At 55.4% G+C, this 23,176-nt stretch overlaps 1 protein-coding gene across 1 annotated transcript; it reads left to right on the top strand.

The window, feature by feature from the left end:
- Positions 1-97: 97 nt before the first annotated feature.
- Positions 98-4,644, top strand: THAP8 (THAP domain containing 8). The gene is made up of 3 exons (XM_084277103.1): positions 98-190; positions 1,432-1,606; positions 3,805-4,644. Exons 1-3 carry the CDS (start codon positions 108-110, stop codon positions 4,390-4,392), a joined length of 846 nt encoding a protein of 281 aa, XP_084133229.1. The 5' UTR covers positions 98-107; the 3' UTR covers positions 4,393-4,644.
- The last annotated feature ends 18,532 nt before the right edge of the window (positions 4,645-23,176 follow it).

Here is a 23,176-nt window from a genome sequence, read left to right as displayed (position 1 = left end):
CGCCCCTCCTGAGCGGGCTGACCAATGGCAGCGCCGGGACGAGGGGATTGGCTCCGCCCCCGCGGGCTGCTGACACTCGGCCGGCGGCTCCCGTAGAGGCCTCGGCGATGCCCAAGTACTGCCGGGCCCCGCGCTGCCCCAACGCGGCGGGACGGGCCCGGCCCCCCGGCCGCCGCCTCGGCTTCTACAAGTCGGTACCGGGGAGCCCGGGCGGGGAAAAGAGGGAGCGGCCTTTGGCCTCTGCGCCGCCCGGCGAGGGGAAGGGACGGGGCCTGGGCCTGGGCCTGGGCCTGAGTCGGGGCCCGAACCCGTGTGGGGCCGGGGCCGGGGCCTGGGCTGGGGCCTGATCCCGAGTGGGGCCCGGCCAGGGCCTGAGGTTGAGCGGGGCCGGGGCCTGGGCTTGGCCTCAGTGGGGTCTGGGCTGAGCCTGAGCCCAATGATGAGCCTGAGTGGGGCCTGGGCTTAGGCTGAGTGGGGTCTGAGCCTGAGCAGGACCGTGGCCTTGGTCTTAGTGGCGTCTGGGCTGAGCCTGAGCCCAAGGATGAGCCTGAGTGGGGCCTGAGCCTAAACCTGAGCGGGGCCTGGGCTTAGGCTGAGTGGGGTCTGAGCCTGAGCAGGGCCTTGGCCTGGGTCTTAGTGGGGTCTGGGCTGAGCCTGAGCCCAAAGATGAGCCTGAGTGCGGCCTGAGCCTGAGCAGGGCCTCAGCCTGGGTCTTAGTGGGGTCTGGGCTGAGCCTGAGCCCAAAGATGAGCCTGAGTGGAGCCTGAGCCTAAACCTGAGTGGGGCCTGGGCTTAGGCTGAGTGGGGTCTGAGCCTGAGCAGGGCCTTGGCCTGGGTCTTAGTGGGGTCTGGGCTGAGCCTGAGCCCAAAGATGAGCCTGAGTGGGGCCTGGGCTTAGCCTCAGCGGGGTCTGAGCCTGAGCGGGACTTCGGCCTGGGTCTTAGTGGGGTCTGGGCTGAGCCTGAGCCCAAAGATGAGCCTGAGTGGGGCCTGGGCTTAGCCTCAGCGGGGTCTGAGCCTGAGCGGGACTTCGGCCTGGGTCTTAGTGGGGTCTGGGCTGAGCCCAAAGATGAGCCTGAGTGGGGCCTAAACCTGAGCAGGGCCTGAGCCTGAGCAAGTCCTCAGCCTGGATCTTAGTAGGGTCTGGGCTGAGCCTGAGCAGTGCCTAAACCTGATCAGGGCCTGAGCCTGAGTGGGGCCTGAGCCTAACCCTGAGCCTGAGTGGGTTGTGGTGGGGCCTGGGCCTGCCCACGAGCCCGGTGCAGTGAAGCCTGAGTGGACACCATGAGTGGGGGGTAAGATGGGGCTGGACCCGGGGGTGGGAGCACCCAAAGGTGGGAGATGAGCCAGTAGCAGAACACCCACCCCCCTTCAATATCACCCCCCCCCGCCCAATATCACACACACCCCCCTCAATATCACCCCCCCCAGGTTCCCGCTGCACGACGCGCCGCGGCTGCGGCAGTGGCTGAGGCAGATGCGACGGGAGAACTGGGTGCCCACCCGCCACCAGCACCTCTGCAGCGACCACTTCGAGCCCTCCTGCTTCCAGTACCGCTGGGGCGTGCGCTACCTGCGGCCCGACGCCGTCCCCACCATCTTCCCGGTGAGCCGAACGTCCCTGGCCCCCTCCCTAAAGCATCTAGAACAGTCTAGGACCTCCCTAAGGCTGTCTAGAACAGTCTAGAACACCCCTAAGGCTGTCTAGAACACTCTAGCACCTCCCTAAAGCCATCTAGCACCTCCCTAAAGCCATCTAGAGCAGTCTAGGACCTCCCTAAAGCTGTCTAGAATAGTCTAGAACCTCCCTAAAGCTGCTTAGAACCTACCTAAAGCAGTCTAGGGCCTCCCTAAAGCCATCTAGAACACCCTAGAACTTCCCTAAAGCAGTCTAGGGCCTCCCTAAAGCCATCTAGAACACCCTAGAACCTCCCTAAAGCAGTCTAGGACCTCCCTAAAGCCATCTAGAACAGTCTAGGACCTCCCTAAAAGCCATCTAGAATAGTCTAGGACCTCCCTAAAGCCATCTAGAACAGTCTAGGACCCCCCTAAAGCTGTCTAGAACATCCCTAAAGCCATCTAGAACAGTCTAGGTCCTCCCTAAAGCCGTCTAGGACCCCCCTAAAGCTGTCTAGAACATCCCTAAAGCCATCTAGAACAGTCTAGGACCCCCTTAAAGCCGCCTAGAACAGTCTAGGACCCCCCCTAAAGCCGCCTAGAACAGTCTAGAACCTCCGTAAAGCTGCTTAGAACCTCCCTAAAGCAGTCTAGGGCCTCCCTAAAGCCATCTAGAACAGCCTAGAACCTCCCTAAAGCCGTCTAGAACAGTATAGGACTTCCCTAAAGCTGTCTAGAACAGTCTAGGACCTCCTTAAAGCCATCTAGAACAGTCTAGAAACTCCCTAAAGCCACCTAGAACAATCTAGGACCTCCCTAAAGCCGTCTAGAACAGTCTAGAAACTCCCTGAAGCCGCCTAGAACAGTCTAGGACCTCCCTACAGCTGTCTAGAACAGTCTAGGACCTCCCTACAGCCATCTATAACAGATAGAACCTCCCTACAGCCATCTAGGACCTCCCTAAAGCCGCCTAGAACAGTCTAGAACCTCCCTAAAAGCCATCTAGGACCTCCCTAAAGCCATCTAGAACAGTCTAGGACCTCCCTAAAAGCCATCTAGGACCTCCCTAAAGCCATCTAGAACAGTCTAGGACCTCCCTACAGCCATCTAGGACCTCCCTAAAGCTGCCTAGAACAGTCTAGGACATCCCTAAAGCCATCTAGAACCTCCCTAAAGTCGTCTAGATCAGTCTCGGACCTCCCTAAAGCCGCCTAGGACCTCCCTAAAGCCATCTAGAATAGTCTAGAACCTCCCTAAAGCAGTCTAGAACCTCCCTAAAGCTGCCTAGAACAGTCTAGGACTTCCCTAAAGCCGTCTAGAACAGTCTAGGACCTCCCTAAAAGCCCTATAGAACAGTCTAGAACACACATAAAAGCTGGCTAGAACAGTCCTAAAGCCATCTAGAACAGCATAGAACCTCCCTTAGAAAGTCTAAAGCAGTACAGAAGTGCCCCAAAAAGCTTCTAGAACACTCTAGAACACCCCTAAAACCATCTAGAATGGCATAGAACCTCCATAAAAGCCTCTAGAAGTCTAGAAGCTCCCTAAAGCCAACTAGAACAGTCTAGAACCTCCCTAAAGTCATCTAGAATGGTCTAGAAAGTGCCCTAAAAGCATAGAAACTCCCTTAAAAGAGTCTAGAATGGTCTAGACACACCCCAAGCTGTCTAGAACCCCATTAAAGCATCTAGAACAGTCTATAAGCCCCCCATAAGCCATCCAGAACACTCTAGAACCTCCCTTAAAAGTCTAGAACCTCCCCTAAAAGAGGCTGGAACAGTCTGGAACATGCCTAAAAGAATCTAGAAAAGCCTAGAACCTCAGTGAGGCCATCTAGAACAGTCTAGAAGCTCCCTAAAGCCCTATTGAATGGTCTAGAACCCCTCTAAAGCCTATAGAGCACTCTAGAACCTCCCTAAGAGCATCTAGAACACACTAGAACCGCCCTAAAAGGGGCTTGGAGCATTTTTTTAGGGGGTGATGGGTTCTCTCCCTGGGTTTGGAAGCTCTTGGGGGGGGGTACAGGTGTATTGTGGGGTTCAGGAGCTGGTTGGAAGGTCCCCAGGAAGGGGGGTGTGACATGGGGGGGTGGCATTTGGGGGGGGGCGGGAATGGGTGCAGTGCTGTGAACCTGCTGAAACAGGGATTTTGGGGGGGGGTTGGGGGGGTTTGTTGTGTTTCCTCTAGAGAGGGGAGAGTCCCGACACGTCATCAGGCGCCACCCACCCTGACCAACCCCTCCCGGCGAGCGCCGCGGAGCCGCTGACACCGCAACAACCACCCACCCCCCAAAGCGCCGCGCTGGGAGCTGCGGCCATCGCCCCGGCAGCCGGTTCCGCCGCCACCTCACCGACTCAGTGGAGCCAGGTGGAGCCAGGTGACAGCTGTCAGGGTGTCACCACCTCCTCCTCACAGCCCGCCCCGCAGCCGAGCGACGCCGCCGTCACCGCGCCGAGCCGCCAACCGCCGTCTCCCGTCGTCTCCATGACCATCCCCGTGGTGTCGCGGCCGCCGCCGCCGTCGCCGCCGGTGGAGCTGAGCACCGAGGAACTCGTCGCCGTGATGCTGGTGCTGCAGAGGAAGGTGAAGGCGCTTCAGCAGCGCCAGCGGCGGCACCGCGCCCGCCTGGAGGCCATGGAGGGGCTGGCGGAGCAGCTGCGGCGCAGGAGGTTGGGACTGGCGGGTGACGGCAGCGCGGCGGCGGCGAGGGGGACGTCGCACCCCGGCGGGGTGATGTCGTTCGGAGAGGGGGGATGCGTGGTTTCCAGCGGGTGACGGCACCGCGGGGCACAGGGATGCTCTGGGGACCCCTCCTCATCCCTGGCACTGGTGACCCCCTCCCCCAATTGGCGCCGGTGACACCCCCCCCCCCCAGTTGGCAGTGGTGACCCCCCCCCTTCATCCCACGGCACTGGTGACCCCTCCCCCCATGGCGCCAGTGACACCCCCCCCCTCCACCATGGCTCCAGTGACACCCCCCCAATTGGTGCCAATGACCCCCCCCACCTTTACCCATGGTGCCATTGACCCCCCCCCCCCCCCGAATTGGTGCCAGTGACCCCCCCTCCCCCCCAATTGGCTCTGGTGACCCCCCCTTCACCCCATGGTGCTGATGCCACACACCCCCCCTCCCATGGCACTGGTGACACCCCCCAATTGGGGCCAGTGACCGCCCCCCCCACCTTTACCCATGGTGCCAGTGACCCCCCCCAATTGGTGCCAGTGACCCCCCCCCAATTGGTGCCAGTGACCCCCCCCTTCACCCCATGGTGCCAGTGACCCCACCCCCCCCATGGCACCAGTGACACCCCCCCCCCCCCCGCCCAATTGGCGCCAGTGGCCCCCTCCTCCAGTTGGCACTGGTGACCCCCCCCCACCCATGGCACTGGTGACCACCCCCAAAATAGGCGCCGGTGACCCCCCCCCTCCAGTTGGCTCTGGTGACCTCCCCTTCACCCCATGGTGCTGGTGACCCCTCCCTCCATGGTGCCAGTGACACCCCCCCACCCCCCCATGGCGCCAGTGACCCCCATCCTCCCCCTCCATGGCACTAGTGACCCCCACCCCAATTGGCAGTGGTGCCCCCCCCCTTCACCCCATGGCGCAGGTGACCCTCCCCCCAGTTGGTGCCGGTGACCACCCCACCCCCCAATTGGTGCTGGTGCCGCCCCCCCCCCATGGCGCCGGTGACCCCCCTAAAATTGGCGCTGGTGACTCCCCCCCTTCACCCCACGGCACTGGTGACCCCCCCCCCACCACATGGTGCCGGTGACCCCTCCCCCCAATTGGTGCCAGTGACCCCTCCCCCCCCCGAAATTGGTGCCAATGACCCCCCCCTTTACACCATGGTGCCAGTGACCCCCCCTACCCCCCCACAATTGGCCCTGGTGACCCCCCCTTCACCCCATGGTGCTGGTGCCATCCCCCTCCCCCATGGCACTGGTGACCCCCCCCCCAATTGGTGCCAGTGACCCCCCCACACCTTTACCCCATGGCGCCAGTGACCCCCCCCCCCAATTGGTGCTGGTGAGCACCACCCCACCCAATTGGCCCTGGTGACCCCCCCTTCACCCCATAGTGCTGGTGCCCCCCCCCCCCAATTGGTGCCCGTGACCCCGTCCCCAATTGGTGCCAGTAACCCCCCCTTTACCCCATGGTGCCAGTGACACCCCCCCACCAATTGGCTCTGGTGACCCCCCCTTCACCCCATGGTGCTGGTGCCCCCTCCCCCCAACTGGCCCTGGTGACACCCCCTTCACCCGATGGTGTTGGTGCCGCCCCCCCCCGCTATGGTGCCAGTGACCCCTCCCCCCCAATTGGCGCCGGTGGCCCCCTCCTCCAATTGGCCCTGGTGACCCCCCCCCCTTCACCCACTGGCACTGGTGACTCTCCTGCTTCACCCACTGGCACTGGTTACCCCCCCCCAATGGTGCCAGTGACCCCCCTTCCTCCATGGCACTGCTGACCCCCCCCCCCCTTCACCCCATGGCGCCGGTGACCCCCCCCCCCCCTTCACCCAATGGCGCCGGTGACCTGCCCCCCCCATGGCGCCGGTGACCCCCCCCCCTCCATGGCACCTGTGACCCCCCCTCCTCCATGGCACTGCTGACCCCCCCGCCTTCACCCCATGGTGCCGGTGACCACCCCCCCCATGGCACCTGTGACCCCCTCCCCAACCTCCATGGCACTGGTGACCCCCCCTCCAGTTGGCACTGGTGACCCCCCCCCCCCCTTTACCCCATGGCACTGGTGACACCCCCCCATTCACCCCATGGTGCCAGTGACCCCCCCCATGGCACCAGTGACACACACTACACCCCCCCAATTGGCACCAGTGACCCCCCCCACCATGGCGCCGGTGACCCCCCCATGGCACTGGACCCCCCATCAGCCATCACCAGCCTCACTGCGAGGAAGAGGCCGCTCTGACGTCACCACCTGGCCTGCGCCTCCGCCGTGACGTCACTGGGAACCCACCAGGGCTGTGGGGGGGGAGGGGGGGGTCAGCCCTTCCTGGGGACACCACGCTGTGCCTGGGGGTGTCACCCCACCCCCTGGGCACATCCTGGGTGGGGGTGGGGGGCACTTAAGGTTTGTTTTGGGGTATGAGGGGTGTGGCACATGCCATGGGGAGAGGGGGGGCTGTCCCCTCCCCCCCTCCCCCCCCCAGCTTGAATAAAGGACAGGGGAGGTGAGTGGCCTGTGTGACACCTGGGGAGGGGGGGACCCTTGCTGGGGGACTTGGGGACATGGAACTTGGCAGGGGGTCCCTTCCTGTGTGTCTCCCCCACCCCCCACCCCCTTGAACCTCTCCTGCCCTCAGTAGGTTCCAGAGTTAACGAAAGGAGGGTGCCCATGCCTTAGGGATGGGGATGGGCTTTCTACAGCCCCCCAGAGCCTCTGCCCCTATTGTCCCCCTGAATCAGGACAGTGTGGTCCCTATAGCCCCCCTCCCCTCAGCCCTCTGGGTCCCTGTGGCCCCCCTCCACTCAGCCCCCTGGTCCCTATAGCCCCCCAGCCCCCTGGGTCCCTATAGCCCCCCCTCCCCCAGCCCCCTGGGTCCCTATAGCCCCTCCCCCAGCCCCCTGGGTCCCTGTAGCCCCCACTCCCCCCAGCCCCCTGGGTCCCTATAGCCCCCCCCCCTCCCCCCAATCCCCCTGGGTCCCTATAGCCCCTCCCCCAGCCCCCTGGGTTCCTGTAGCCCCCACTCCCCCCAGCCCCCTGGGTCCCTATAGCCCCCCCCCCCAACCCCCCTGGGTCCCTATAGCCCCCCCTCCCCCCAGCCCCCTGGGTCCCTATAGCCACTCCCCCCAGCCCCCTGGGTCCCTATAGCCCCTAACTCAGCCCTACTGGTCCCTGTAGCCCCTACCCCTGTCCCTATAGCCCCTCCCACAGCCCCTATAGCCTCCATACCCTCCCCCACACCTCCCTGGCCCATCTCCAGCTCCTGGAACCCTTTTCCAGCACCTTCCCCACCCCCTATAGCCCCTCTCATGCCTCAGCAGCCACCCTCCCTGGAGCCTATAGGTTCCTATAGGTGCTCCCCAGCTGTCTGTCTCCCACATGGCACCCACCCAGCCCCTATAGACCATCTCCAGCCCCTAGAGCTGCTCCCCTCCCCTGTAGCACCCTATAGACCCCTCCATGGCCCTTTCACTGGTCTCTCTGACCCCTATAGCTGTTCATAGAACCCCAGACTGGTCTGGGTTGGAAGGGACCCCAAGCACCCCTTGCAGGGGTCCAGGCACCCACTGATGGGGTCTGAGCACCCAATAGAGGGGGGTTATGGGGTCTGAACACCCATTGCAGGGGTCCAAGCACCCACTGATGGGGTCTGAGCACCCAATATGGGGAGGCTATGGGGGAATCTGGGGTCTGAGCACTCAATATGGGGGGTGCTGGGGTCTGGGCATCCATTGCAGGGGTCCAAACACCCACTGATGGGGTCTGAGCACTGACTATGGGAGGGGTTTGGGGGGGATCTGGGGTCTGGGCACCCATTGATGGGGTCTGAGTGCCCATTAGTGGGGGTTTCTGGGGGCTGAGCACCCATTGTGAGTGTCTGAGTGCCAATATGGGGGCCTCTGAGGGCTGATCATCCACTATGGGAGGGTCTGAGCACCTAATAAAGGGGGTTCAGGGGGAGGATCTGGGTTCTGAGCACCCATTGAGGGGGGCTGAGCACCCATTACAGGGGGAATCTGATCCCCCACTATGGGGGGGTCTGAGCACCCAATACAGGGGGTTCAACTGGGATCTGGGGTATGAGGACCCATTGTGGGGGTCTAAGGACACACTATGGGGGGATATGGGGTCCCAGCACACATTGTGGGGGTCTGAGCACCCAATATGGGGGGTGCTGGGGGCTGAGCACCCATTATAGGGGTCTGAGTGCCCATTACAGGGGTCTGGGGACTGAGCACTTATTGCAGGGGTCCAAACACCCACTGAGGGGGTCTGAGCACTCCCTATGGGGTGGTTTTGGGGGGATCTGGGGTCTGAGCACCCATTGCAGGGGTCTGAGTGCCCATTAGAGGGGGTTTCTGGGGGCTGAGCACCCATTGTGGGTGTCTGAATGCCAATATGGGGGCCTCTGAGGGCTGATCATCCACTATGGGAGGGGTCTGAGCACCTAATAAAGGGGGTTCAGGGGGAGGATCTGGGGTCCAGGCACCCATTGAGGGGGTCTGAGCACCCATTACGGGGGGGATCTGATCCCCCACTATGGGGGTTCTGAGCACCCAATACAGGGGGTTCAACAGGGATCTGGGGTATGAGGACCCATTGTGGGGGTGTAAGGACCCACTATGGGGGGATATGGGGTCCCAGCACACATTGTGGGGCTCTGAGTGCCCATTACAGGGGGGTGTCTGGGGTCTGAGCACCGAAGATGGGGGTCTGGGGCCTGAGCACTTATTGCAGGGGTCCAAGCACCCACTGATGGGGTCTGAGCACTGACTATGGGGGGGTTTTGGGGGGATCTGGGGTCTGAGCACCCATTGCAGGGGTCTGAGTGCCCATTAGTGGGGGGGATCTGATCCCCCACTATGGGGGGGTCTGAGCACCCAATACAGGGGGTTCAACAGGGATCTGGGGTATGAGCACCCATATAGAGGGTCTAAGGACCCTCTATGGGGGGATATGGGGTCTGAGCACCCAATATGGGGGGTGCTGTGGTCTGAGCACCCATTATGGGGGTCTGAGTGCCTATTACAAGGGGGTGACTGGGGTCTGAGCACCCAAGATGGGGGTCTGGGGGCTGAGCACTTATTGCAGGGGTCCAAGCACCCACTGAGGGGGTCTGAGCACCCCTTACAGGGGGGATCTGATCCCCCACTATGGGGGGGTCTGAGCACCCAATACAGGGGGTTCAACAGGGATCTGGGGTATGAGGACCCATTGAGGGGGTCTGAGCACCCATTACAGGGGGGATCTGATCCCCCACTATGGGGGGGTCTGAGCACCCAATACAGGGGGTTCAACTGGGATCTGGGGTATGAGGACCCATTGAGGGGGTCTTAAGGACCCACAATGGGGGGGTTCTGGGGGGATATGGGGTCTGACCACCCATTGCAGGGGTCTGAGTGCCCATTAGTGGGGGGGATCTGATCCCCCACTATGGGGGGGGTCTGAGCACCCAATACAGGGGGTTCAACAGGGATCTGGGGTCTGAGGACCCATTGTGGGGGTCTAAGGACCCACTACAGGGGGTTCTGGGGGGATATGGGGTCTGAGCACACATTGTAGGGGTCTGAGCACCAAATATGGGGGGTGCTGTGGTCTGAGCACCCATTATAGGGGTCTGAATGCCCATTACAAGGGGGTGTCTGGGGTCTGAGCACCCAAGATGGGGGTCTGGGGCCTGAGCACTTATTGCAGGGGTCCAAGCACCCACTGATGGGGTCTGAGCACTCACTATGGGGGAGTTTTGGGGGGATCTGGGGTCTGAGCACCCATTGCAGGGGTCTGAGCGCCCATTAGTTGGGGTTTCTGGGGGCTGAGCACCCATTGTGGGTGTCTGAGTGCCAATATGGGGGCCTCTGAGTGCTGATTATTCACTATGGGAGGAGTCTGAGCACCTAATAAAGGGGGTTCAGGGGGAGGATCTGGGGTCCAGGCACCCACTGAGGGGGTCTGAGCACCCATTACAGGGGGGATCTGATCCCCCACTATGGGGGGGTCTGAGCACCCAATACAGGGGGTTCAACTGGGATCTGGGGTATGAGGACCCATTGAGGGGGTCTTAAGGACCCACAATGGGGGGGTTCTGGGGGGATATGGGGTCTGACCACCCATTGCAGGGGGCTGAGTGCTCATTAGTGGGGGGGATCTGATCCCCCACTATGGGGGGGTCTGAGCACCCAATACAGGGGGTTCAACAGGGATCTGGGGTCTGAGGACCCATTGTGGGGGTCTAAGGACCCACTACAGGGGGTTCTGGGGGGATATGGCGTCCCAGCACACATTGTAGGGGTCTGAGCACCCAATATGGGGGGTGCTGTGGTCTGAGCACCCATTATAGGGGTCTGAATGCCCATTACAAGGGGGTGTCTGGGGTCTGAGCACCCAAGATGGGGGTCTGAGCACTTATTTCAGGGGTCCAAGCACCCACTGATGCGGTCTGAGCACTGACTATGGGGTGGTTTTGGGGAGATCCAGATGAAGTTCAACAAAAGCAAGTGGAGAGTCTGGCACCTGGGAAGGAGCAACCATTTGTATCAGGACAGGCTGGGAGTGACCTGCTGGAGAAGAGCTCAGTGGAGAAGGACCTGGGGGTCCTGGTAGATGACAGGTTGGCCATGAGCCAGCAGTGTGCCCTGGGGGCTGAGAGAGCCGATGGGATCCTGGGGGGCATCCGGAGGAGTGTAGCCAGCAGGTCACAGGAGGGGATCCTCCCCCTCTGCTCTGCCCTGCTCAGGCCCCACCTGGAGTGTTGTGGCCAGGTCTGGGCTCCCTGGGATGAAAGGGACAGGGATCTCCTGGAGAGAGTCCAGAGGAGGGACATGGAGATGCTGAAGGGCCATGGAGATGCTGAAGGGCCTGGAGCATCTCCCCTGGGAGGAAAGGCTGAGTAAATTGGGACTCTTCAGCCTTGAGAAGAGAAGACTAAGGGGGAATCTAATTAAAGTCTATAATTATCTGAAGCAGGGGATGCAGGGGGAATCAGCCAGCCCCTTCTCAGTGTCTGTGGGGACAGGACAAGGGGTGATGGGCTCAAGTTGGAGCACAGGGAGTTCCCCACCAATCTGGGGAAGAACTTTTCCCCAGTGAGGGTGAGGGAGCCCTGGGACAGGCTGCCCAGGGGGTGTGGAGTCTCCTTCTCTGGAGAGATTCCAGACCCGTCTGGACACCTATCTGAGTGATCTGTCCTAGGGAGCTGCTTGGGCAGGGGGGTTGGACCCGATGATCTCTCGAGGTCCCTCCCAACCCCTACAATTCCATGATTCCATGATTTTTGCTTTTGATTTTCCCCATTCTGATTTCCTCCTCCTCTTCTGAGCTGGAATCGGTTACGAGCCGCTCGCCCTGACTAGTATCCGACTCGGAGCCAGAACTCGACTGACCAGCCACTTCTGGTTTTCCCCTCCTTTTTGTGGGGCTCTGACCCCACCCACCAGCTTTGGGGGTGGGTCCTTGTTCCCTCCCCCTCGACCCGCCCCTCCTCCTCGGCGGGTTCTGATTGGCTCTCCTCCTGTCTCTCACGCTCTTGTCCCTTCCTCTCTATCTCTACCACCCTTCTCCTCCCCTTCCTTTCCAGGTGAGCTCGCCAGCTCTGGAATTTCCTCCCTGTTCCTGCCAAAAGTATCTTTGCCCCGCCCTTTTCTCCGCTCTCGGTGCCATCTTTGGGCCCATAGAGAGGCGGTTCTGACCAGGCTTCCTGAGATTCTGATTTCTTAGCGGCAGCCGTGGCCTCCTCAGCTAGCCCAACCCAGAAAGATTTCACTCACTCCTGCCCCTCCATAAGAGATTCTGCTCACTCCTGCCCCTCTGTAAGAGATTCTGCTCACTCCTGCCCCTCTGTAAGAGATTTAGCTCACTCCTGCCCCTCTGTAAGAGATTTAGCTCACTCCTGCCCCTCTGTAACAGATTTAGCTCACTCCTGCCCCTCCGTAAGAGATTCTGCTCACTCCTGCCCCTCTGTAAGAGATTTAGCTCACTCCTGCCCTCTGTAAGAGATTTCGCTCACTCCTGCCCCTCTGTAAGAGATTTAGCTCACTCCTGCCCCTCCTTAAGAGATTCTGCTCACTCCTGCCCCTCTGTAAGAGATTTAGCTCACTCCTGCCCCTCTGTAAGAGACTTAGCTCACTCTTTCCCCTCTGTAAGAGATTTAGCTCACTCCTGCCCCTCTGTAAGAGATTTAGCTCACTCCTGCCCCTCCTTAAGAGATTCTGCTCACTCCTGCCCCTCTGTAAGAGATTTAGCTCACTCCTGCCCCTCTGTAAGAGATTCTGCTCACTCCTGCCCCTCTGTAAGAGATTTAGCTCACTCCTGCCCCTCTGTAAGAGATTTAGCTCACTCTTTCCCCTCTGTAAGAGATTTCGCTCACTCCTGCCCCTCTGTAAGAGATTTAGCTCACTCCTGCCCCTCCTTAAGAGATTCTGCTCACTCCTGCCCCTCTGTAAGAGATTTAGCTCACTCCTGCCCCTCTGTAAGAGATTTAGCTCACTCCTGCCCCTCCGTGAGCGATTCTGCTCACTCCTGCCCCTCCGTGAGCGGATCGGGGTTCGGGGATGGAGGAGACTTATCGCCCTCTCGATCTTTGGGCTCAGCAGGCTTATCACTGTCTGGGGGCTGCAAAGTTTGTGTGGCCGCCCCGATTCCCAATTTTGGGGTGACCAACAAGCATTCTTTCGCCGCCCTCCAAGTGTCCTGCTCTTGTATGGCCTTCTGGAGTGCCTGCATGACTCTACCCCATGATTTCAGATTTTTCCCACTACCTGAGGACATAGTTTCCTCAGCCAAAGCATTAGGACACTTCCCCCACACCTTAGGATGGAGAATATCAACCAGCTGCTCAATGACCCCGATTTGTAAGTCTTGCAACGGTGAGAATAAAATCTTTAGCCTTACACTCAATACCCCACTGCTTATGCAATCCCAATACGACCTTCACAAGGGCTTCCATCCTCCTTGTTGGTCCAGGAGCATCCTCCCCATCAGGCTGGTCCTGCTGCTCCAGCCACCATTCACCCGAATCCAGGCGAGTTTCCCGGGTTTCGGCACCACTTGTTGCCTTTGTTAGGCGCAGCGACCTGGTTCAGGAGCGGCACCGGCGCCACACTCTGGCAGCACGGACCATCAGCTCCCAGACACCAATGTGGTGGATGGCAAATGGTATTTATTAGTGAGAGGCACAGGGCTTTATACCCCAGGGCTGTGATGCCACTCCCATCCTCTCACCTTACCGGGTACCTGTGGAGGGGAGGGGTCCTACCTTTCCGTACAGCGCGACATCTTCCGACCGCAAAGCCCTATCTCCCGACAGACTTCTGATAGATGGGACGTTTTCCAACTCCCAGAAGCTCAAAGAAGAAACCAGGGAGTTGAGCAGCAGCTGGATTACCAAAGAGGAAGCAGAGGTGGAAACCTGTGAGCCGAGTGAAGTGCATAAATCCAGCTAGTAATGGGGAAAAGGTGTCCTTAGGCATGGCCATATCGTCAGGAGAGGTGGAAACACCTGAATGATGAGGGAGATGAAAGAGACAGCCTGGTGGTATGGCAGTTACAGGGGAAGGTGAGTATTTCTTCTGCTGCCATGGGTGCAGTTCCAGAAAATTCCCCTTCTGTCATGGTTAGAAAGCGTTGCCATGCCAGACAAGTAGCCAACTGATAGAACACTTCTGATATGTAATATTCAGAAGGTGCAGTAACAGGTTTGTGGGTCAAGATAAGGGCAGGGAGAGATAAGGACAAGGAGACTCTCACGGGCAAAACAGACTCAACAAAAATTTAATAGTAAAATCTAACTGAGAAATTAGAAATATGAGAAATAAAACCAGATTTTTAAAGACCTACCCCCACCTCTCCCTTTTTTCCCAGTGTCGACTTCACTCTCTAATTCTCTCCCTTCTCCCCCTGAGCAACACAGGGACCAGGGAATGGCTCTCTCGGACCAAGAGGAAACTTCTGGTTTCCAGGTCTCAGCTCCAGAAAGTGTCACACCCCTGGGCACAGTTTAGGTGGTAGCTCCATTTTGGGCAGGAGGTCAGGCTGCAAATCCCCAGCAGTCCCCTTGCTCCCCACACCTCCAGCAGCCTGTGCCCTGAAATGTGCCCTAGAAGAAGGGATCCAGCTGAAGGAGAAGGTATTTGGATTGTAGGCTTATGGGAAAAGTCAGAGAGGAAAGCAGCTCCAGAGAGCTCTAGTCCATCATGCACCTCAAAGCAAGGTCATATCTGAGGCCAGACCAAGTTGGCCAATAAAGGACAGTACTCACCCCAAGCAGGAGCCTGGCACCTACACCACTGTAACAGAGACAAGGCATGTGACCAGCTCCCTGAAGACAAGCGTTGGGAAGACATCACCATTTGGTCCAGCACTGGTTTCCACTGGGACAGTTCTTGCTGGTTCTCACTCTGCCCCACCAGTGAGACCTAAGGGTGAGCAAGAAGTAGGGAGGGGGACACAGCCAAGACAGCTGACCCCAGCCGACTCAAGGGATATCCCACACCACACAACATCATGCTCATCAAAAAGATGGGAAAGAAGGAGAAAGAAGGAGAAAGTGAACTGCCCTGGAACAGGCCTGAGCATCTCACCAAGGTTCACCCAAGGTTCAGAGAAGCATGGCTCTTCTTCCCCTGTCCTGGCATGTTCTCCTGAGCCACCCAGGAGTTTTGTGTGCCAAGAGAATCAAAGCAAAGCCTTGGGACTTGGGGGAATCTCCATTTCCCTGCTGAAAGGCAGGTTCTCAGTGCCAGATTCAAGCCTTCAGAGAGAGGATCCAAAAAACAACATCCTCTTGCCTTTGGTCTCCTCTCAAACCTGACCAAGTGATGGGAAGAAGAAGGAGCAAGCAGGTCAAGGCCACTTCTTCAGCCCCCATCCAGCTGAATTCCAGGGGTGTAAATGGAAATTAACTGGGTTGAATTGACATCTGATGGATTGACATCTGGAGCCACAACACAGGTAGGACATGGAGCTGTGGGAATGAGTCCTGAGTAGGTCCACAAAGCTGATCTGAGGGCTGGAAAACCTCTCCTATGAGGAAAGGCTGAGAGACTAGGGCTTGTTCAGCCTGCAGAGAAAAGGCTCTGGGGAAACCTATTGCAGCTTCCAGGACCTGGAAGAAGCTTGTTGCCCAGAGAAGGTTGTTGCCCAGAGAAGGTTACCAAGAGAAGGTTGTCCAGAGAATGTGGTTGCCCAGAGATGGTTGCCCAGAGGCCTTGCCCAGAGAAGGTTGTTGCCCAGAGAAGGTTGCTGCCCAGAGAAGGTTGCCCAGAGTAGGTTGCCCAGAGGAGGTGGTTGCCCAGAGAAGGTTGCCCAGAGAGGGTTGCCCAGAGTAGGTTGTTGTCCACAGAAGGTAGCCCAGAGGAGGTTGTTGCCCAGAGAAGGTAGCCCAGAGAAGGTTGTTGCCCAGAGAAGGTTGCCCAGAGAAGGTTGTTGCCCAGAGAAGGTAGCCCAGAGAAAGTTGTTGCCAAGAGGAGGTAGCCCAGAGAAGGTTGCCCAGCGGAGGTTGTTGCCAAGAGAAGGTAGCCCAGAGAAGGTTGCCCAGAGGAGGTTGTTGCCAAGAGAAGGTAGCCCAGAGGAGGTTGCTGCACAGAGAAGGTAGCCCAGAGAAGGTTGCCCAGAGGAGGTTGTTGCCCAGAGAAGGTAGCCCAGAGAAAGTTGTTGCCCAGAGGAGGTTGTTGCCCAGAGAAGGTTGCCCAGAGAAGGTTGTTGCCAAGAGAAGGTTGCCCAGAGAAGGTTGTTGCCCAGAGAAGGTGGTTGCCCAGAGAAGGTTGCCCAGTGATTCAGTGAAATGTAATAATGCTGAATAGATTGATGCAGATGTACCTTGAGATAATGAATATAACTTTAATTTGTGTATTTGAAGAATATATTTGGTTTGGATTTCAGTAGAATTTGGCTGTAACTGTGTGAGCTGTTTGGTGAAAGGGGCTGCAAAACTGAGCCAGAACAGTGCAACAGCCTTGAAACTAGAGAAAGTGGAGATAGGGGAGTCATAAATAATGAGAACAACGACCAATTCAGAGACAGAGTATATCTTGTTTTCAGCAAAAAGGGGTTCCTAACTAGTTGGTGCAGGAATGTGTTTTTGAGCTCGGGGAACCATGGAGAAGAAACTGAAAGAGCATGTGCTGAGAGCGAGGAAGACTTCCAGCCTTCATCCCTGAAGACCACCAGAAGACCCCCTCAGTGTCCCTGAGCGTGCTCTATCTGGGAGGAGTGAATGTAAATCTGCATAACCCTGCCTTGTCGTAGAAATGATAATGAGTATGTGTAATTAATCTGTACCAAGATGAGAAATTTGGCTTTGAATGGCACACACGCTCGGAGGATCGATCCCCTGTGTGCCCAGAGCTGCCAGAAAGAATCCCTGCTGAACAGTCACCAAGGCTGGGGAGTTTGGCTTCTGGCTTTATGAGGTATCAGGAGGTCCTGCTGTACATTTAACAGGTTGAAAGGTGGACGCTGGTAGAGCTGGAATGTTTAGCACCATATTACTCCCCTAAACCTCCATTCCCATATAACTTCCCCAAAGCCCCGACTTTTCCCCTCCAAATCCCACCATATTTCCCCTCAGGCACCCCCACTACACCTCTCACACCCTCTTACTACAGTAAGTGCCTCCCCTCCCTCTCCAACCCCTTCTTAAACCCCTTGAACATTTTATACCCTCCCAGCACCATATTATCCCCCAGATCCCACTCTAGTGGGGGGTTAATATGGTGCTGAGGGGGGTCTGTAAGTAAGTGCTTGGCAGGAGAAAGGTCTCTTTCATGCCAGTGCTGAGATCAGGAATGTTCCATCTTGTATTGGCCACCTTGCTTTGCCTCCTTCTGATTCCACTGACTCGTTTTGCTCCTGGGATTGAGCCTGTTAATCCACAGACAGTGAAGGCAGGTTGCCCACAAGCAGCACCATTAACCAGGGTTTTCACAGTAAAGGGAACAGTCTTAAATGTGCCTGATATAATTTTTGGTCTCTCCCAGCGTCCACCTTGGAAACTGCTAAACATCCAGCAACAGCTCCCAAACAAAAGGGGTGAGAGCTTAAAGAGGTTCCTGGCCTGAATCACCCCAAGGTGACCCACTGGCAGCATGAGTAGCATTAAGGCTCAGCACGTTTCTAGCCAGGAGAATGAACCTAATAGTGCCTGATGTCATTGCACAGCTCTACAGTCCTCCACCTTTGAAACTGCCAAACTGCACCAACAGCTCCCAAACAAAAGGTGCCAGGAGTGAAAGAAGTTCCTGGCCTGAAAGCTCCCCATGTTGACTGCAAACAGGACCACTACCCCTGGGGCTCAGGGCTTTCATTGCTAAGGGTACATTCCTAAAAGTGCCTGACTTCATTTTCAGAGTCCACAACCTTCCACTTTGACAAACTGTTACATGTAGAGCAATAGGTCCCAAGTAAAAGGTGCGTGGGCTGAAAAAGGTTCGTGGCATTAAACCTCCCCAGGCCAATGGCATCCTGGGGTGTATTGGAAGGGGTGTGTTCTGTAGGTGAAGAGAGGCCTTTCTCCCCCTTGCCCAGGTGGGACCGCACCTGGAATGTTGTGTCCAGTTCTGGGCTTCTCAGTTCAAGAATGACAGGGAACTCCTTGAAAGAGTCCAGCACAGGCCATGCTGTGGCTCTATGATTCTGTGATTCCTACGCAGTGGAATCATCCTAAAAGCTCCTGTTATCATTTTCAGGCTCAACCAGCGTCCACCTTAGGAAGTGCTAAATGTGCAGGTAGGGCTGCCAAGCAGATTTGAGTGCTGAAAGATGTTCCTGGCCTGAAACCCATCTAGGTAGCTGACTAGCAGCCCAAGTAGGCTTAGGGCTCAGGGCTTTCCTTTCCCAGGGAACAGTCCTAACATGCCTGTGGACATTTACGGGCTCTCCCAGCATCCAACATTGACACACTAAATCTAAAGCAGTCACCTCAAACATAAGGTGTGAGGGTATATAAATCTTATTGGCCTGAAAACTCACCATGTAGCCCACTAGAACCCCATTAACAGTGGGGCACAGGGTTTTCATAGACAATGCAATGGTATGAAATTTACCTGTTGTCTTTTTCCAGCTCTAACTGCGTCCACCTTCAAAAACATTAAATGTCCAGCTATAACTCCCAAAGAAAAAGTTTGAGGTGTGAAAGATGTTTCTGACCTTCAACCTGCCTGGGTATCCCACTAGCAGCCCCAGTAACCTCAGGGCTCAAGGCTTTCCTTAGAAATGGAACAGTCTTAAAACTACCTGATGTCATTTTGGGGTTCTACCAGCCTACAACTTCAAACTGCTAAACGAACAGCAAGAGATCCCTAACTAAAGTGTGAGGGATGAAAGATTCTCCTGTCCTGAAACCTGCCTAGGTAGCTCACTGGCAGCCCCAGTACCTTAGGGCTCAGAGCGTTCAGAGACAAAAGAAGGGTCCTAACATTGCTTGATGTCATTTCTGGCTACACCAGCGTCCACCTTTGAACCTGCTAAATGCCCAGCAATACATCCCAAACTAAAGGTGTGAGGGATGAAAGATGTTCATGGCCTTACATATCCCCAGGTATCCCACTAACAGCTCCAGGAACATGGGGGTCAGGGCTTTTGTAGCCATGGGAGTGGATGTAACTCTGCCCAACTTAATTTTCCAGCTTCAACAGTGTCCACCTTTGAAACTGCTCAATGTGCAGCACCAGCTCCATGGCAAAAGGTGTGAGGGGGGAAAAAGGTTTCTGACCTGAAACCTCCCCAGGTAGCCCACTAACAGCCCCATTAACCTTGGGGCTCAGGGCATTCCCAGCCATGAGAACAGTCCTAACAATGTAATTTTCAGGCTATATCACCATTCACTTCCAAACATGCTGAATAATCAGGAATAGAGTCCCTGGTTCTTTAGCACTTATTGCTGTCATTTTGCTAAAAAAACCTGTAAACTGGAGATCCATCAGCAAGCACATGTGAACCATTAGTAAAATGGACCTTCCCTTCAAATGGACCTTGATGAACAGGAACATCAGGAAGATTTCCAAGCAGAAGAGATCTCCTCCTCCTGCCCATATTTTCTCTGTGGCTGGAATTAATTCTCATGTTGGTGGCTCCCATAGTTCTGGTGTTTGGATTTGTAAGCCATAAAGTATAAATAAATATGTTTATTTCTTGCTGAGCAGTGTTTGCACAGCATTAAGGCCTTTTTTCTAGTTCTGCTCCAGAAATGAGTCAACTGGGAGTGCACAAGTGCCTGGAAGGGGACAGAACAGGGACCCAGATGACCATAACTGACCAAGGGGATTATCCACACTGTATGACTATAGGAGTGAGCCCACCGTTGTGGTGCACTTATGGCCACAAAGGTGGCCTAAATTTGGGAGGAATACAGTTGACTATCTTTCTAGCAGCCAGTGTGGTGTCACATGTGGGTGTTAGGATGGGAGCAGTGCTGATGACAGGGAGGCTTTAGTTGTGTCCAAGCAATCAGTACTAATGAGAGGGTGGGGGGGGGACCCAGGGAGCTGGGAGGGGACACAGCCAGGACAGGTGACCCAAACTGCCCAAAAAAGCATATTCCATTCAAATTACACAATGATCAGCATCAAGGGAGTCTGGTGGGGGCAGGAGAACTCAGCTCCAGGACACACGTGTTTTCGGGGCGGCTGTGAGCTGTGTGGCCAGAGCTGTGGGGTTCAGTGACAAACTGCACTGTGCATCACCAGTTGTGTGTGTTTTGCTACAAAGTCCTGTTGTTGTTGTTGTTGTTTCTCTCTCTCTGCTGTCCCAGTAAACTGTCCTTATCCCAGCCCTTGCTGAACCGGAATCCTGCCATGAGCACACTGGGCTGCACTGGGAGGAGGGTGACTGCACAGACAAGGGCCCATCTGGACTCAGAGGTTGAGGCCAACTCAGAGATTGAGGCCACCTCTGGAGCAGTCAGTCCCAGTGTGGGGCTTCCCAGTCTGGAGGAATGAGGAGGAACACTCACATGGGCACAGAAAGTCTGCCAAGATACAGTTAGGGGTCTTGTGTGGAGAGGCTGAGCAACCCAGGCTTCTTTAGCCTGGGGAAGGGGAGGCTGAGGGAAGCCCTCATTGTGCTACAGGGAAAGAACATAAGAAAGTCCACGTAAAACTTCAGCTTTGAAGGTCAGGGTGGATGTGAGGATAAAGAAATGTCATTCTGAGGGCAGTGCTGTGGTGCAAGCAGTCACTGGGAGGAAGTGTGGATGGGCTGGTGGCTTTGTGCTTGTGGGAACAGCTGGTGAGGATGGAGAGACAGCAGAACAGGCAGGGACATTGTTAGGTGACAATGAGGTGGGCAAGTGTGTTGCATCCCTGCAGCCTACACAGAACCAGGTAGAGGGGTGAGGCAGTGTGGGATGTGCTGTGGTGCAGATGGCCAAGGGTGCCAGCCAGGCTGAAAGGGCCAGATAGAAATGAGATCTTTGCTGCCCTGGCTGTGGCTGATGTCCCTGCCACAGAGGCCACAGGGAAGACACATTGTCCTCATGGCCATGGAGCATGGTTGCCTTCTTGCATCTACCCCAGGGGAGGCCACCATGTGTATGCAGAACAGTTTTGCCTAATGCTTACACCTAATGCTAATACATATAGCAATACCTAAAGTCTTTTTAACTTCTCTTGTAGTTAAGGCTGTTTTAAAATTCCTTTGATGAGGGTTTTCCTGAAATATTTCAGATTGTTTTCCTCTCCCAATTTCCTATTCTGCAGTGAAAAATCTCTGAACAAAATCAGAAGTAATTGCTCTCAGCCCAAACTTCCACATTAAAAGCCTGAACTGTTAAGATATAACTTAAGGAAAAACCAAACAAACAAAAACCAAACAAAAACAAAAAAGCAAAACTAAACTATACAAAGCAAAAGAATGAAAGAAGGGAAGTGCACTCCTTACTTTCTGTTGTGTGTTGGAAATTATACGTCTGTTTGTGTGGCAGAGAGAGTGCTTTGGTAGTTGAGAAAAACAATAAATTCATCCCATAGAAAGTGTTAGCTGTATGCCTCATGAGTGTGGCACACAATGAGTGTCCATGGCATTTGTCTTTTCATTACAACCTAATAGTATATGAGGTCATAAATTCAAGGTTAAAAGCAATACAGAGTTGACCTTTAAAAAAATATGCAGTATTTCTAATAGTAAACAAGTGAATAGTTTGAATTATATTAGAATCATTCTTTTGTAACTGAATAATCTACCCATCCCTTATTATGAACAACATTAGATGTGGGTATTCAGGAAATGAAAAGCTAAAATCTATGGGAAAGGTAATGATCTCTGAAAATTTACTCTAATGACTAATTTGTGGCTCAGTGGATTTCAAGAGATTATTGGTTTTTGAAATGGATTCTATCAACTAAGGAGATAAGGGAAATCATTAGGCTGAATAAAGTAAAACAGTAGATTTGTTATATGGAACTCCATTACATGAGTGTCTATTTCCCACACAATTTACAAGTATTTTTTCCTAAACTGAACTGTGATAACTTATATTATGGGACAAATAACACCCTGTCCTACCCTTGGTGTCACACTCCCCACATCCCAAGGAAGAGCCCTGAGACACAGGTGAGGGTCAGGATCTCCCTGCCCAGGGGCTGGGGGTCAGCACTTGGCATTTCTGCTTCATCAGACCAAGCCAGGGTGTCCTCAGCATCAGAGCTGCCTGTGCTTTGCCTGGGTTTGTCCTCATGGCCTCCAGTTGTCTGCTCTAACGAGCCCATGGGGAGGCTTGGTCAGGAATGGCTCCCAGTGGGGCCTCTTAGTGCTTCAAGGTACTTTGAGCATTACTCCTGACTTGAACTTCTTGAGAGGTTTCTTCACTCTCCTCTTTGTAGCTGAAGTCTCTGGACTCACCAGAGACACCATGAGGCTCATTAACATCCAGAAAGCCCTTACAAGTATATCTCCTCAGGTAATTTCCTCTAAAAAGTTAAGACTTGTATAAGTAATTGGAGAGGTTTTAATTGGGTGATGAAAATTTTGAAGGAATTTCACAATGGAGGGTTTTTTTCATACAGAAAAAAATTGTTTCTGTCACTTTTCAGTCCATGGAAGATGTTTTAGCAGCATTCTGCATTGGATGTTTGTACAGAGGTCTCCTAAATAGTTCTGGACAGGCAGGAAAAGCAGTCTCTGGAGATCCAACCCTGCATGGAGAACCTTGCTCTTCCCCAAGCCCAGCAGTTCCCTCACTGGCCTCCTGGGAGTCCCAACACTTTTCCTGGCATCATCTGTGCTCACAGGCACAGATTTCTCTGACAACAAACAGCAGTTCAACGTGATCCAGTTTAATTGACATGAAATCTCTCTCCTCAGCTGCCTGCTACGGCCAAGCAGCGTGTGAAGGGGGTCAGCTTTACTGGTGCTCCCAGTGCACAACCTGGGGAGGTTTCAGGCCAGGGAGATGCTTCATCTCTTGCAACTTGTGCTCGGGTGCTCTTGCTGGAGAGTTAGAATGTTGGAAGCTTTTTCTGGTAGAGCTGGAAAACTACCTCAAGCACAGTTAGTGGGAGAGCTGGGGAGGTTTCAGGCCAGGAATATCTTCAAGGCCTCGCTCCTTCTCTTTGACACCTGTTGCTGGAGGTTTAGCAGTTTTAGAGGTTGTTGCTGGTAGATTGAAAAGTGACGTCAGGCACTCTTAGGACCGTTGCCTTAGCTGGGAATGCCCTGAGCCTCAAGGTTTCTTGTACTGCTACTTTACCACCTGGGGAGGTTTCAGGCCACAAAACCTTTTCCAGACCTCACATCAATTTGTTTGGGAGCTGTTACTGGACATTTATCAGTTTCACAGGTGGATGCTTGTAGAGCCTGACAAGGAAGTCAGGCAATCTTAGGACTGTTCCTTCACCTATGAAGGGGGGCCTGAGCCCCAAGGTTAATTGCACCCTCAGCAAGTTTG

Source organism: Gallinula chloropus (genome assembly GCF_964237585.1).
Source record: "Gallinula chloropus genome assembly, chromosome: 30".
NCBI classification, from domain to species: domain Eukaryota; kingdom Metazoa; phylum Chordata; class Aves; order Gruiformes; family Rallidae; genus Gallinula; species Gallinula chloropus.
The sequence above is the reverse complement of the archived record's forward strand: the minus strand, read 5'-3'. Positions and strand labels throughout refer to the sequence as shown.

What these genes read in the sequence shown, in the direction of transcription:
- THAP8 (XM_084277103.1), top strand. Translation starts at nt 108, where the DNA reads ATGCCCAAGTACTGCCGGGCCCCGCGCTGCCCCAACGCGGCGGGACGG. An exon ending in CGCCGCCTCGGCTTCTACAA is followed by an intron (nt 191 to 1,431) that starts GTCGGTACCGGG and finishes CACCCCCCCCAG; the next exon opens with GTTCCCGCTGCACGACGCGC. An exon ending in CCGTCCCCACCATCTTCCCG is followed by an intron (nt 1,607 to 3,804) that starts GTGAGCCGAACG and finishes TGTTTCCTCTAG; the next exon opens with AGAGGGGAGAGTCCCGACAC.